Raw genomic sequence first — 15,579 nt, 5'->3', positions numbered from 1 at the left:
TCCTATATTTTGGGTGTCACCTAAGCTTATTTTACAATGTGGTTCTTTAGACACTGTCATCCAGGGTTTAAGATGAAAGAAATGCTCCACCCAACACTTTGAGAGCTGATGATCCTCCCCCAAATGGTCCACAATCCCTAGTGCAGTCACATGACTGTCTTCAGGGATTGTATAAACATCCTCCCAGCTATGAGGTTAAAGATTAAACAACTTGTGACACCAGGTCAAGAAACTCTGCTCTTAGTTGGAGGGTAAGATCATTTATCCCCACCCATCAGTCTCTTACAGAGGACATGCTGTGTTGTTCATCTACTCCAGGCTAGAAGAAAAGGAGGAAAGGAGAGGAATTGCGATCCACAGTAGAAGCCTGAGCGCAAACTAGAAATCATGTTGGAAGAATTCTGCAATTCTACCTTCTGGGTGAGCACTTTGACTTTTCTTCTTGCTGAAGACCATTCTCTGATGTTTAGACAAGTGTCTGATTTTGTCCATGATGACCCTCAGAAGAGCTAGAGAACTATTAGCTTTTCAGTTCGTCTGTGCAAGTTGTTTCTTTGAGGCAAGACTTTGCATCTCCAAGATTTTCCAGATGGAATGAAGATAGTGATTTGGAAAAAGATAACACATTCATCCTCTATCAACCATTAATATTTTAGTATGGACTAGTTTATCAATTGGAATCAAAGACTCTTGAAAGGGACTCTTGAAAGGGTCGTTGAATCTAATCCCCTATTGAGATTTGTATAAGAAGAAGAACTGGCTTTTGGGAGGTGAAGAAGAATTTGATTTTAGACATGTTAAGGGTGAAGAGTCAGTGAGAATGTCCAAGTAGAGAGATTCAGTTATTAATTGAAGGGATGGGACAAGAACACTGGAGAAAAGACAGGAGTAGAGAGAATAATTGGGGAATAATTACATTAAGATAATAATAGTTGAACCAGGAAAGAAACTCAGTTCTCTTGGGAAAAAAGTGTAATGAGACAAGAACAAAGGCTGAAGAAAAATCTTGGATAACCTCAAATTTAAGGAGTTTTTGGTGTGGGGGGGGAGGTTGGGGGAAATGAAAGCTCCCTATGAGTCCATGATGAAACAGAAAGGCATACAGATTATAGGAGTGTCATCTAGGATTTTTTTTTTTTTTAGTGAGGCAATTGGGGTTAAGTGACTTGCCCAGGGTCACACAGCTAGTAAGTGTTAAGTGTCTGAGGCCAGATTTGAACTCAGGTACTCCTGACTCCAGGGCCGGTGCTCTATCCACTGCGCCACCTAGCTGCCCCTAGGATTTTTTAAAATGAAATTTTCTTTTTAATTTTGAACTCTTAAATAGCAAAAAGAGCATTTTCACACAGCAGAATACAAAAAGAGGATTCTCTATGAAGCTATAAATCTACATTTCATGCCACTTTTTTTTTTGTTTGTTTTTTGCAGAGTAACGAGGGTTAAGTAACTTGCCCAGTGTCACACAGCTAGTAAGTGTCAAGTGTCTGAGGCCAATTTGAACTCACGTCCTCCTGAATTCAGGGCCAGTGCTTTATCCACTGTGCCATCTAGCTGCCCCCCTCACTTGCTTTCTTTTTTTAAAAAAAAATTCTCTGTACTCTTGTGGTTTTTTATTTCAAAGTTCTTATTCAGCTCTGGTCTTTTCACCAGAAATGTCTGAAAGACCTCTGTTTCATTAAAGACCCATTTTCTCCCCTGAAGGATTGTACTCTGGAGGTTTTCAGAGTAAGTTATTCTTGGCTGTAAGACTAAATTTTTTGTAAGTTGGAATATTGTATTCCAAGATTTTCCCTCTTCAAGAAGCTTCTAGGTCTTGGGCAATCCTTGGTATTTGATCTACCTCTTTCCAGATGTTTGCAATATTTCATCTTTGATGTGGAGGATCTGAATTTTGGCTATGACCTATTAGGGATTTTTCCTTTTTGGGGGTTCAGTTTGGTGGATTGATGCAAATTTCAAGGAGCTGGGCAGCCCGTGTCCCCATTCAAACAACCAAGTTCTAACCAGGGTTTCAAGGGTCCAAATCTCCTGAAGCTCAAAGTAGTCTATTTCAGAGCTTGAAGCAATTTAATTGGGTATACAGACCCGCAAAAGAGACCTTTTTGAGAATCTTTTGGCTTTGGATAATTGTTCCATTCATATTACAATGGTCTAACTTATAGCTTGTGTGTAAGTGTGTGTGTGTGTGTGTGTGTGTGTGTGTATGTGTGTCTGTGTAGGATCTAGACCTGCAATTTAGAAATATGAAGAACTCCCAGTATGGAAATCCCCTTCCCCAACACAGACAGCTCAGCTGTCATTTATAGTACCAGCAGGTTTCTTAAGAGTTTAAGAATTTGCCTCTGGTCACAAAGATATACATGACTCCAAGAATGACTGCATAAGTTTCTTTTCAGGTGTCTAAATTCAGTGCTATATGAACATGCCTAGAATCTGACATGGAAGGGAAAGAATTACTAACATCCAAAATACTAAAAGGGGATATTTATCTTGGAAAGAAATCATGTCCATCTCCCAAAGAGTCATATTTGGAAGGGTATTTTTCTTACTTATTCTCATTACCCCCCCTCCAACATGTGAGGGAGATGGAGGAACATTGTGATCTCTTCTCCTTCACTCACAAAGCTGTGCATCCATGTGGTCCCTGAAAGGAACTGGCTTCAGATAGATAGCAAAATAGCAACCAAACCATGATGTGAAGGAAAAACCTGTGAATCTTCCTGGTACAGAAGAGATCACAAGGAACCATGGGTACTGAGAAACAATGAGGTGTAGAGTGACAGTTGGGAGGAATAAACCCACAAAACTTGCCCTTATTCCTTTGCTATTGAGCATTAGACAAATCAGCTCAATAGCAAAGGAATAATAAATTACAGAACCATGAGAGGGATGAGCAAACCCATGAACCTTGGCTTTGCTGATACCTGAGAGGTGGTCTTGACAGAAAACCATGTGCAAAGAGGAGCAGCTCAGATTTCCCCCTTTCCTGGTACTGTGAATCACATGGAAGGCATATGTCCTGAGGCAAGGTAGGACCCACCAGAAGAGAAGATTTTGCTTGATATTTGCCCAGAAAAATGGGAGCAGGGTTTGTCTGACAGTGAAGAGGCTCTTACATTAGCTATTGCACAGTTTTGACTGTGTTAAATGTAATCTGACCTAAATTTTAAATAATATTATCCCTGACGCTTTCAGAGGAACTAATGACTCTTTTGGAGAGAAACATGAGCCAGACACTGATGTTTCTAAGGTTTCTCTGGAGTAGATTTTCTGAGCAGCTTCCGAAAATTATACCTGGGTTGTTGTGACTAGTCTAGTATCAGACTTTACTTACCCTCATTTCCTCAGTTACCTTAATTACCAATACCAAGGGCCAACCCTGGTCATTCATAATGATAGCCAATGGTTCTATAGCACTTTATGGTTTACAAAGTATTTCCCTCACATCAATCCTTTGAGACAAGAAGTATCATTATCTCTATTTTTCGGGTTAGGAAACTGAGGCTAAGAGAATTGAGGTGACTTGCCCATAGTTAGCTACTAGTAACAACTAGTGAGTGGAAGAGGACTCTAATGTTATGATTGCATGTCCAATGCCTTTCCATTACTTCATGCTAGTATTCATTGGGGAACACCACAGGACAATAGAATCCTGGGATTGGGCTGAAGTAAGGGCCAGTTTAAAAAGAAGGAACCATGGAGAAGCATTCATGGTACCTCTACATCTCTTCCACTCCCAGTTTGACCCCTGAAGTAGAGCTTTAGGGTACAATTCAGACAGTGATTAGCAAAGGTGGAGTGTTTGTCTGCAAGACTGCCTGGGGCAAACGAAAAGAGTTTTGTTTTACTTACTAAGATTACTGGGCAATAAATAGGGCTTGAGGTGATGGATGTTCTCTTGGGAGTGAGTTAACCTTCATTTGGAGAGAGACATGTTGTTCTAGAAAAGTGTCTCATAAAAAATTGGAAGATACTTTTGCATGAAACAGATGTGCCTGATCCTGGTTCTCTTTCCTTTTCACCAGAATGACTCATTCCTGGACCGCCCAGATGCCGACTTTCCTCTGTGCTTTGAGCAAACTGTTCTGGTCTGGATCCCTCTGGGCTTCCTTTGGCTTCTAACTCCTTGGCATTTTTTCCACATATATAAATCCAGAACCAAGAAGTCATCTTTAACCAAGCTCTACCTCACAAAGCAGGTATGGTACCCTCACCATTTCTCCACCCTGTGTTTTTGGTCCATAGCAAAGAAGTCCAAGAAAAGAAATAAGGAAGGAATCAAGTTACCCTCTTTAGCCCATTACTCTAGGTCCTGTAAGATACCCATAGGATCCTAGATCCAGAGCTAAATCTAGGCTCCAACTCCCTCATTTTATATCTCAATCAAGACCTAGCTGACCATTGAGCTCATTCACCTCCACATCCACATTGTCCTTTACCCATGTTGTCTGCTGATATAACCTTTAATCTGTCTTTTGGGGAGATTTTGTGCTATAAAACTCTGATGCAACCTGTGAAGCTGTGTCAGTGAAGCTGGTACAAACTTCTTTTTCTTTTTTTTTAAAGAGAGAGAAATAGGCTCATTTCTAGCAAGCCCTTCTGATGAATGAGACTTATGTGATTCCATTGGCATGGGAGATGATAGGGAGATGGGTCTGTATTTCAAACCTATTTCTATTTTCTGTGTTCTATATCAGATTCCAAGATTTTTGAACCTCCAACAAAAGTAATAACTGACCTTTCTATTAGACTTTGAGGCTTACAGAGTGCTTTAAATATGCAATCTTATTTGGTCCTCAGAATAGCCTCATTAAGTAGGTACTATAGGAGCCTTAGGGTTCGAAGCTTGTCTTGAAGGGTTATTGTAATGTCTGTGCTACTGAGGAGGAAACAAAAACTCAGGTGAGGTAAGTGACTTGCCCAGAGTCATACAGTTATTGTGTATATGAGGTGAAATTTGAACCCAGGTTTTCTGAACCCCAAGTCTAGTTCTTATCTGCTATATCTTTGATAATATCAGTCTAGATTATGAATTTCCATAATAATAATTTGTTTCATGAATCAGTATTTTTTAAATTTTTCATTGGACAGTACTTCAAAACAACCTCCAATCAAAGATGAACTCACTCCCATACTTTATAATCATTGTAAGGAGAGAGAACTTCATTCTTTCAAAGTCTTATTAGAAGGAAGTAGATCCTGATAGTAAAGCACCTTACATAATCTGGCAACAGTGGGGAGGGAGGTATTTCTTTCTCTCCTCCCCACTGGGAATATAAGCTAAGTAAATAGTGGGGTTTTACATTTGCAACTATTTGGGAAATTTATCAAGTTAGGCTGTGAGTCATAGTGATATTTAATGGTTAGGGACTCCTTATTTGAAGCCTTGTCCATCATTTCTCTGTAAGTTATATGTCCACAGTTTTCTCCCTCATTCCATGATTCTTCAAACAGTTTTCCTGCTTTACCAGTCTTCAAAACTGGCTTCATAATGTCTGACTGCATTCTTATGTCCTAAGATCAACATATCATCTGACGATATAACCTTACTCTTTTTGTTGTTGTTGTTGAGGCAATTGGGGTTAAGTGACTTGCCCAGGGTCACACAGCTACTAAGTGTTAAGTGTCTGAGGCTGAATTTGAACTCAGGTCCTTATGAATCCAGGGCCAGTGTTCTATCCACTGCACCACCAGCTCCCCCATACCCCAATCCCTTTAAAAATTCTTGGTTAGAGAGTTCTTCAGGGAAACCAGGCTTATGACCATCTTGGCCAAAAGTTTCCCACAGTTTTGATTCTTCAAAGACTGTGATATTCTATGATTTGTGGCCATTTTATATCACTTGAAAAATATTGATGTACTAACTCAGTGAGTTGCTTGTACAACAGTAAATCTCGATCTAGGTTATACACATTACCCAGTATTCATTTCTACATAATGTTATGTCCATCTGTCTGACTGACCAGCAATCCCACTGGGGGCTACTGTAGCCTTGATTCATTCAGGGAAATGTCTTCTGCAGAGAGGAACATTTAGAAGACCTTCTCATCCATGAGGAATCTTACCATGTGGACTCTGGGCAGCACTTTCTTTACATCAGCAGCAAAAACCTTTGACACATACACCTCTCCCCATTTTATTATTGATAATGATGATAAGAAAAACACTTGAACAAAGGTCTCCCTGTGCCTGCATCTATCAAAGAATTTTGTGTGAATTTAGCACACACACACATACATACACACACCCTTTAACCTACACATAGGCAGCACCTTCTTGGAGGAAAGACTCCAAGGCTCCACTTCCACACTGAACACGTTTTTTGACACCATGGTTGATGGAATACCAGGGGTGTCCAAAGCTAGCTCAATTTCTGGCAAATGGCACATTTGGAAAGGATGTTGATAAGTGAACAAGTGACCAGAGGAGTGCTACCAGCATGGTAAAGAACCTTAAATTAATGCTCTAAGGAACAACAGCAACAATAACAAAACCCCCTCACTATCCAAGGAAAACATTTAAATATGAAAAATCAACAAGGCAAAAATCAGTTGAAAGAATTGGGGGTATTTAGCTTGAAGAAGGGAAGACAATGGGAACATAGCTCTTGTCAAATATCTAATGAGTTGTCATATAGAAGGAGTAATTAGACTTCTTGACCCCAGAGGGCAGAACAGAGATCACTGGGTAGGGGTTGTTGGAGAGGCAAATTTCAGTTTAATGTAAAGAAAAGCTTCCTAACAAGGAGAGCTATCTAGAAGAGGAATGAACTGCTTCAGGACCTCAACTGAGGCACCTGGTTAAGTTTGTGGCAGAGGGGATCCATTATATAATTTAGAGAAGATGGTTCCCCAAGGTTCCCTCCAACCATGTGATTCTGTGATTGTCCCTCTTTTGTGTATTGGGACGTGTCCTCAAGGGGCTTGTCAAACTTCCTCTGGGTATTGCTTTTTCTGTTTCACTGCCATTAGTAGGAGTTGGTGCTGTTGGGAAAGTACCAACAGCAGATTCATCAGTGTGACTACTCCCTTCATCAATCCAGATGATAATGACTCCATGGCTTATATAGATTGTCTTTATAAATTTCTCTGACAAAATAGAACTGTCATCTAATGACCATCTTTTTGGTGGTATGGGCCTTTCTGAACTTAGGTTGGCTGCCTACTCTTCAAGATGACAGTTGTCTATATATACCCAGGCCTGTACTTGAAGCTATTTTTTATTCCAGGGTTACCTCCATGTAACAATGAGGCATTGGAAAAGGAAGAGCCTACCAGTGGAAGAATCCCCAAATAGGCATAAATGCTTATTAATAGTAACAGAACTAAGCAGTTGATTGACTTTTTAAAATTAGTCAAACATCAAACTTGAAGACAAAGGACAAGGAGACAAAACCTGAGTAGAAGCAATATACTATCTTTTCTAAATAACTGGAAACCACTCAATTGTGACTTAGTCTCACTCCTAGCTACAACTCGGTCATAAAAAATTAACCACATAGCTGATTTAATAATCAAATACTTGACATTAAATAAATAATTAAAGGTTAATTAGAGGCTTCCGTATTTAATAATAAAATTAAATAGTATTTCATGTTGGATACTTATTTAGTTTTGAAACCCATATTCCAATGATATTTTAAGACTTAAATAACAGTTCTGTGAGATAAGTATTCTTGTCAGAGGTGAAGAAACCAAGGCTCTGAGAAATGAATCATTTTGCCTATGATTACATAGCCAGTAAGTGTCTTAGGTTGGTTCAAACTCAGGTCTCCTGACTCCAGGTCCCTGTCCATTACCCCTTCTACCTATGTGAACTCTGCATATCACTTTGTGCTTTTTTATTTCCTGTCCTTATCCCCCATAATATGTTGCCTGTGATAGCTCGCTCTCTAGGAGAAATGGAAGTGGCATAAAGCATCTTCAGAAGATGCTATAAGCAGAAGGCAAAAAGCCATAAAACCCTGGGGGAACCTCTTTGTGTATGGTATCAAGTATAGCTGAAAATCTAGAACTTAGAAGATCTAGAACATAGAAACTAATGGGCAGAGCCATCTATTGTTTAGGCAGTGAGTGTGGTGGTTCACCTATGGCCTGGAATCCTGACCACAATGCATCTGGTCTCCCATCAGTCCTTTCTATGCTGAGCACAGATACATCTGGACTTCCAATGCAACAAGCAGGGACTCTGGAATAAGAGAATCCTGATAGTTCTGACAGCCAGAAGCAGTGGGACCTGAGACAAATCCCTCAACTTCTCTGGACCTGAGTATTCTGGTCTGAAAAAAAAAGGGATTTGTTTTAGATGGCTTCTGGCACCCTTTCCAGCTCTAGATACTTGATCCTTCCAATGGCATCCATTGATTCAGCAATAACATTTCCCATAGTGCTACTGTGGGAAGCTGTCCATAGCTGAAGCTCACTAATAAGAGCATATGTTTAGAGATCATCTCATCCAACCATCCCAATTTAGACTTGAAGGAATAAAGACTAGACAGAGAGTTACTTGGTAGGAAGTGCAAGCTTTCACAGTCCGGGATTTATAGCTAGGTTGAAATGCTTGTTTGACTATACTGTGTGGCAGAAAAGGGATAGTAGCAGGTTATGCTTCAAAGATCAGAGCTCAAAAGATTATTAACAGAGTCCTGGCACCGAGTGCATTAGAATTAGAAATGTCTCTTTGTTGCATGAGATCAGAATTGTTTGTATAATTCTTTCTTTGGACTCCTGCCTGATAAGAATCCAGCAGGAAATGACTCAGCCTCACATTCCCCCTATTTTGCCCTTTGAACCATGACATTTTCTAATTGTTGACCTCTATATGTTCATCATTAATTCAGAGCTGGTAGATACCTTTAAGATTACTTACTCCAATTCCATTATCTTACAAATATAAATGACAAGTGTTTATAGGTGTACAGATGACAGGTCACTTGCCTCTGGCTCCTGTTTGGACTTTACCTAGAGATATCCCATCCTTTTGCCTCAGTTTGTTTTGTCCCCTCCCTACCAAAAACTTTACTATTGTACTCTGCCATGCCAGACCCAATCATTTTTTTTCTCTGTTTTTATCAAGGATATGGATCCTATGTGTGCATAAATCACAAATATTTTATAGAGATGAAAAAATAAACATATGAGTTGGGTATTTCTGGCTTTCATAAATTAAAAAATAGAAGGATCTTCAGAGGGGTCATTTTTACAGATGAGAACATTGAGGCCCAGCAAAGTAATGTGACTTACCCAAGGTGACATAAGTCATAAGCAGCAGAGCCAAGATTCAAACACAGGTCCTCTGCCTCGAAATTTGGAACTCTTCCTTTTGTAGCTATCATTTTTTGGAGGAAGGATGAGGCAATACTGTTCATTCTTTTTGAATCATCCCTTCTTTGGAATTACTTTAAAATTGCCTTAAACCAGATATTTCTAATTGCCTTCAGAATGATGATGCTTTACACATGGATTTTTGTGTGCATTTGATTAGGTCTAGTAGCTTTTCCTCAGGCAGCTAGGTGTTACAATGGATAGAGCACTGGGCATGGGGTCAGGAAGATCTGAGTTCAAATCTGACCACAGACATTTACTAGCCATGTGACCTCTATTTGATTTAGTTCCTCATCTGTAAAATAGAGATGCACTGGCAAAGAAAAATCACTCCAGTATCTTTTCCAAGAAAGTCCCATGGACAAAGTCCATGGGGTCACTAGAGTTGAACATGACTGAGCAAGAACAACAGTGGTTTTACCTAACATCATTTTTAAGTGACATTTCTACTTCCTCAAAAAGTAAATTTTTTACTAAAGGGTTAAAGTCTACATCTGACAGTTGTATGGTCATTGATGATAATGATAATAGCTATAGAAATGACTGGCAAATCTATTTCTTGTTTTCTTTTTCGTGTGTGTGTGTGCGCGTGCGCGCGCATGTGTGAGTTGGGTTTTGGGTTTTTTTTTTTGGTCTGTTTGTCCTTCAGTTTTATCTACAAGTACTCGGGATGTTCTGAGTCTCAAAGCAAGCTTTTTCTCTTCATTGTTTTTATTGTTTTATGAAGTAATACTACTGCTAGTAATTATTAGCCACCATCCTTGGTAAGGTTTTGCAAAAAGAGCTTGTATTCTGAACTAGTGTTTCCCCTTGCTACCATGTCTCTCTGTGTGGTGAAAAAAAAAAATCAAATGTTTAATGTCTGGCCTATCTTTATGTTCTTTTGTCTTCCTTACTTTGACAATAACTTTATCTCATTTAAACTATTTTTAAAATTATTATAATCAGAATCATTGTCCTTCCTTTTATCTCTTTCTCCTTATTCAAAGCCAATGGCTTTTTCAAGTAGGTCAGGTAAAAGATGTTGTAATTGCATGAAGCCCTCTTCTCATCTCTAGCCTTCTAATTTGATGTTGATTTTAACCTTTGCTAGAAGGAAACTGATGTGCATGGTACTTTGATAGATGAAAAAAGAACTAGTGCCAGAGTGTGTGGGAGGATTGAAATGATAGTTGAGGTTCAAATGACCAAAGGTACAAATATTGGAGGGAGACAAGGTAGAGAGCCAGTTACCTGCTATATTAAGGGTTAGTCAGAATGCTATTGGTAAGAGAAATATCCCCACAAAATGTAATGCGTAACAAAACTCTTAAGTAACATTTCCAAGCAGCTAAAGCTTCCAAACAATTTAACTTTTGCAAATGCTTTTTGAAATTTGATTCTTTTAAATATTTCGCCCCTGGAGTTATCTCAGGTTTGAGGCACTGTGTAAATAGGTACCCATTTAAAACCATAGCTCATGAATCCTTACTTTTACTTTTTTCCAGCCATCCAGAGGATATGTTATTTCAAAATAAAATGTATTTAGTCAAATAGCATAGTGAATAAAATGACTCAAAGAATGCTCCCATGCCATATCAAGTACACTCTTCTGGGGTTACCTCCCTACTAGTAAAAGAGAACATACAGAGGGAACATGTGAGACCAGGGACTATACTCAGAGTGCACTTTCATAAGAAATAAGTGTGGCCTGGGGACTTCTGTGACGATGCACATATTAGGAAATTATGGGCCCAGAGTCCATGCATGAATAGGGTAATTTACACAGGGAGGGGCAATTTCTACCTATTATGCTGTAGAACTGCTAATGTTCTATAGTGATTATCTTGTTGTTCTTTGCTGGACATCACATTTCTGGTCTCTGCTGTGTATTATATTGACTTTGTGAGGGGATCTCTGCTGGTCTCAAAGGTATTTGGGCTTCTCTATGACTTCAAGGTCACTTACCAGCTATATTGACTCCTACTTGCTAAGAGGTGGTGACTAGAAAACCTCTCCCTGGTAAAGGGAGACTGATGGCTCTTTAGTTATGAGGAACATAGATAAGGTCAACTTAACAAAATCCAGGCAGAATGGTCTAAGGTTATGATTAAGCCCATTCATTCTTGGTCCTCTGACACCAAATTCATCACTCTTTCCATTGTGTCATATTGTCTCTCCCTATTATGCCAAGGATTCATGTATGACAGCTATGGGTTCAGTAGACTAGAGTCATCATCCAGAGCCTCACTGGCTTTTTTACACCTTCTCCCCCAGTATTTTCATTAGATCTTTCCCAACACATTTCTTGTCTTGTCCTGGGGGCCTCAGAAGATATTATCCTGTGTCAAAGTTTGTCCCTGAGGAAGGCATAATGTTTTCAGGTCAATGCTTATCTGTTGTCAAGCAGTAGAACTGGGACCTGATCATTCTAACCTCAGGAGAAAACAGTGATAAAAACAAATTCCACTAATTAGGACATGACTGAACATGAACAGCAAGATTCCTTTCTTTCCCTTATTAAATATTGAAACCTGGGGAAGGAATATTTCCTCACAGAAGATATGGGATCTTGAGTAACAGAACCAGTAGATTTTTGGAACCCAAGAACCAGAATTTATATTTAATCTTACTAATCTCTGTCAACCACATTCCTCTATTTTGTCTAAATTCCTCACATCTTCCTCTAAAACTTGGCATCATTAACTCAATTCCAAAAACATTTGTTAAACCCTTATTCCATGCAAGGCATGGTGCTAGGGACTGGAAATATAAAGACAAAAGCCTCTAAAAGGGCACTTGCCCTTAAGAAGAGGCAGCCTGGCTCAGAGATTTCAGAAAAGCTGGCATTGAATCCTAGTTTTGCTGCTTACTACTTGTATGACCATGAGCAAGTCATGTCCTGGACCTCAGTTTCCTTATCTGTAAAATGAAAGGATTGAATAATAAATGACTTCTGGGATTACCTCCAGCTCTAAATCTATGATCCCTTCATTTGATGAAACTACTGGAAGGATGCACCACGTATACAGATAAGTAAATGCAAAATAGTTTGAAGAGGAAGGTAGCACTGATGACATGGGGAATCTTTTTTGCTGTGTTTTGTTTTTTGGTGAGGCAGTTGGGGTTAAGTGACTTGCCCAGGGTCACACAGCTAGTAAGTGTCAAGTGTCTGAGGTTGGATTTGAACTCAGGTACTCCTGAATCCAGGGCCAGTGCTCTATCCACTACACCACCTAGCTGCCCCTGACTAGGGGAATCTTGAAAGGCTCTCAGTGAAGGTGGTACCAGAAATGAGCCAGAGATTGGCCTACAAGCCAACGATTCTAAGGTGCAAATGGAGTGTGGTGGAAGACCTGAGCAAGGACTCATAGGCAGGAGATGTAATGCTGAGTGCAGGGAACAACAAATGGACCAACTTTGCTGAAATGTAGAGTTTATGAAAGGGAGCAATGTATGATAGAACCTGGTGGTGAAGGGCTTTAAATGACAAGTTCTATTTTTTCCTAGAGGCAATAGGGAGTCATAAAAAATTCTTGAGGCATTCTACTTTGTCACTACTCTTTTGTTCTTGAGATCCTTTCACTCTAGCTTCTATCTTACTGCTCTACTGGAACAGCCCCCTCGAGGGTTATCCTAGTCACCAAAGACAATGGGATTTTTCACAGTTCTCATCCTCTTTGACTCTTCAGCTGCATTTGATACTTCTACCCACTTCTTTCTTCTTGAAATGCTCTGTCTGTCATTCTCTCTCTTTCTTCTCACCTCTCCCCCTTTTCTTTCCCTCTCCCTTCTCTCTCTCCTCTCCCTCTCCCTCCACCTCTCCCTCTTCTTCTTTCTTTTTCTCTCCCTCCTTCTGTCCCTCTCTCCTTTTTCTTTCTTTCCCTCTCTTCTCTTTCTCTCTCTCCCATTCTTTACTTTCCTGATAATATGTTTAATTCTCCTCATATCTCTCTTGCTAGTCCTATTCAGTCAACTTTAATGATTCTTCTTTGTCTTTATTCTTTTAAATATTGATTTTCTTCAATGTCTGGCTAATTATTATAAAGAAGTATGACTTCCCTGAAATATGTCTAATGGAGGAAATGAAGGAGCCCCAGAAAATATATCAGTTACATGTCCACTACCTAAGTTTGTGGATCATGGTATCAACGCTTTCACTTATAGTCCTTGTGGTCAGTCTCTATGGTGTTATCTCTGTCTGCCTTCTGGGACTGCCCTCAGTCCTGGCTCTAGAATTGGGATGACAATGGAACTCTAACACCTTGACCTTTTCAAACACTCCTAATAGTAATCTTACTAAGTATCCTGTTGGAATCAAGATATATCATTTGTAAATCCTTTGTATTAAAGACAGTTGGTTCCAAAGAAACTCAAAAGGTCACAGGTTTAGAGTTAGAGTTTAAGGAACTTAGAAATCCTTAGTCCAAGCCAGGGTTTCTTAACTTTTTTGGCATCATGGTTCCCTTTAGAAGTATGGTAAAGCCTTATGGACCTCTTCTCTGAATATTGTTTTAAGTAAAAAAGACATTTTTTAAACCATAAAATATATACAGTATAAACTAAAATATGCATAAAATGAAATTAATAGAGTGACAAAGGAAATTGATTATATTGAAATAATGGTATCAATTTCATTTTTAAAGTTCACAGACACCGGCTCAAAGCCCCGTGATGTAGTCCAATTCACTGGCTTTACTCTTCTGTAGAGTCTAGAGAGTGATCTCTTACTAACAATAGGGTTTTTTTCTCTTTCCAGGTGCTTGTTGTGTTACTACTCATTACATCAGTCATAGAACTGGCCTTAATCCTTGTTGAGAGCTCAGGTCAGACCACTCTTCCAGCTGTTCAGTACACTAATCCATGTCTCTACATAGTCACCTGGGTAAGAAGCATCTTAAACCTCTGAGTCTGAAATTCATTCTCTTGGGATGAAATGAGAACAATCCAGATACAAGAGTCAGTGCATCATAATATTTTAGATCCAGAAGGGACCTTAGAGATACTTGAGTCCAGTTTCTTTATTTTCTGGATGAAGGAACAGAGGCAAACAGAGAATATAGGAGTAGCAAGTTACTGGCAGAGCTGGAATTAGAACTCAGGACTCTTGATACCCAGTCCAGTGGACTTTCCACCACTTCCCTCTGACTTGAATGTTGCTTCTAAGAGAGCTACTAGTCCAATAAGAAGTAGGTCATAAAAGGGTAAACTGGAGAGCAGATGATTTTAGGTTTTAAGCTTTCTGGTAGGCATCAATTTGTGAAGTCATCTCCCTAAGTAAAATGGGAGCTCTGAGGCCTTGAATAATAGAATTATATAATGTAAATCTGAGAAGCCACCTTAAGAAACATCTACTCAACCTCCTTATTTTATACAATTCAACAAACATTTATTAAGTAGATAACTGTTCTAGGTTCCAGGGCCAATACAAAGTTTAGAGAAGAAATGTCCCCTCCCCAATATGGGATAATGATCCAACACAGATAACTGGAACACATAATAATTTGTGATAAGGTGCCAAACCAAGCTTTATTTGAGGCCGAATGTCCTTCCCAGTGGGACAGATGGGGAAGTGATGCTCTGAGCCAGGATGGGACCTAGGTCTCGTTCCCCCCAAGCCATCATTCTTTCTGTGGCAGCACGCTGCTTCCTGGAATGTGAAATGGCTTTTCTTCTATCTTCCTATTTAAGTACTTAAGCAGAGAGAGAAATTCAACTGATAGGAATGTAAAAATAATCACCAAAAACTAAATCTGATAAGAGGTAGCCAAAGGCTGTCTAGCATTGTTCATATAAACCTTCCCAAAGGGATTGTGGAGAAACCACCATAGTTAGATTCCTTTTTATCTCCAGAGCATCTAGGAACAAAAGTAGGTGGAAGAGATGAGGCAGCTAGCTTCTCTGATTCTTCCACTTGCTTTGGTTTGATATTAATAGGAAAGATTGGCACAGAGCTCTAACATCTTTTTGTCTTTAATCTTTCTCTAATCCCACCATTATAGATATATTTTGTTGGGTTTAGAAGGCTTTGTCCCGCACTACCACAATTCCCCATTCAAATGAAGGGGATATCACATCTTACATGTTATTAATTTTCATTCACTGCTAGCTGATAACCAGATGGGTGACTAGAGGGTTGTTTCCTAGGGCCTGGGGATGGGGAAGAAGGGCACTTGACAGGAGAAAGTAAGATAAACCTTTTCCCTTGGATCTGTCTTTCCCCATCTCCATCATTGATCCCATCATTCTGTTAGTGAACAATGTTCTCACAAAGCAT

At 39.4% G+C, this 15,579-nt stretch overlaps 1 protein-coding gene across 1 annotated transcript in view; it reads left to right on the top strand.

Annotated features, from left to right (window-relative positions):
* Positions 1 to 278: 278 nt before the first annotated feature.
* The window catches only part of ABCC2 (ATP binding cassette subfamily C member 2), a 77,099-nt gene continuing 61,798 nt past the window's right edge, over positions 279 to 15,579 (top strand). The window contains exons 1-3 of the mRNA XM_043985763.1: positions 279 to 420; positions 4,026 to 4,199; positions 14,062 to 14,187. Of these exons, the coding sequence (XP_043841698.1) occupies positions 388 to 420; positions 4,026 to 4,199; positions 14,062 to 14,187 (333 nt within the window). The 5' untranslated portion in view covers positions 279 to 387. The remainder of the gene's footprint in view (positions 421 to 4,025; positions 4,200 to 14,061; positions 14,188 to 15,579) is intronic.

Source organism: Dromiciops gliroides, chromosome 2 (genome assembly GCF_019393635.1).
Source record: "Dromiciops gliroides isolate mDroGli1 chromosome 2, mDroGli1.pri, whole genome shotgun sequence".
Lineage (NCBI taxonomy): Eukaryota > Metazoa > Chordata > Mammalia > Microbiotheria > Microbiotheriidae > Dromiciops > Dromiciops gliroides.
This window is presented reverse-complemented; position numbering and strand designations above follow the sequence as displayed.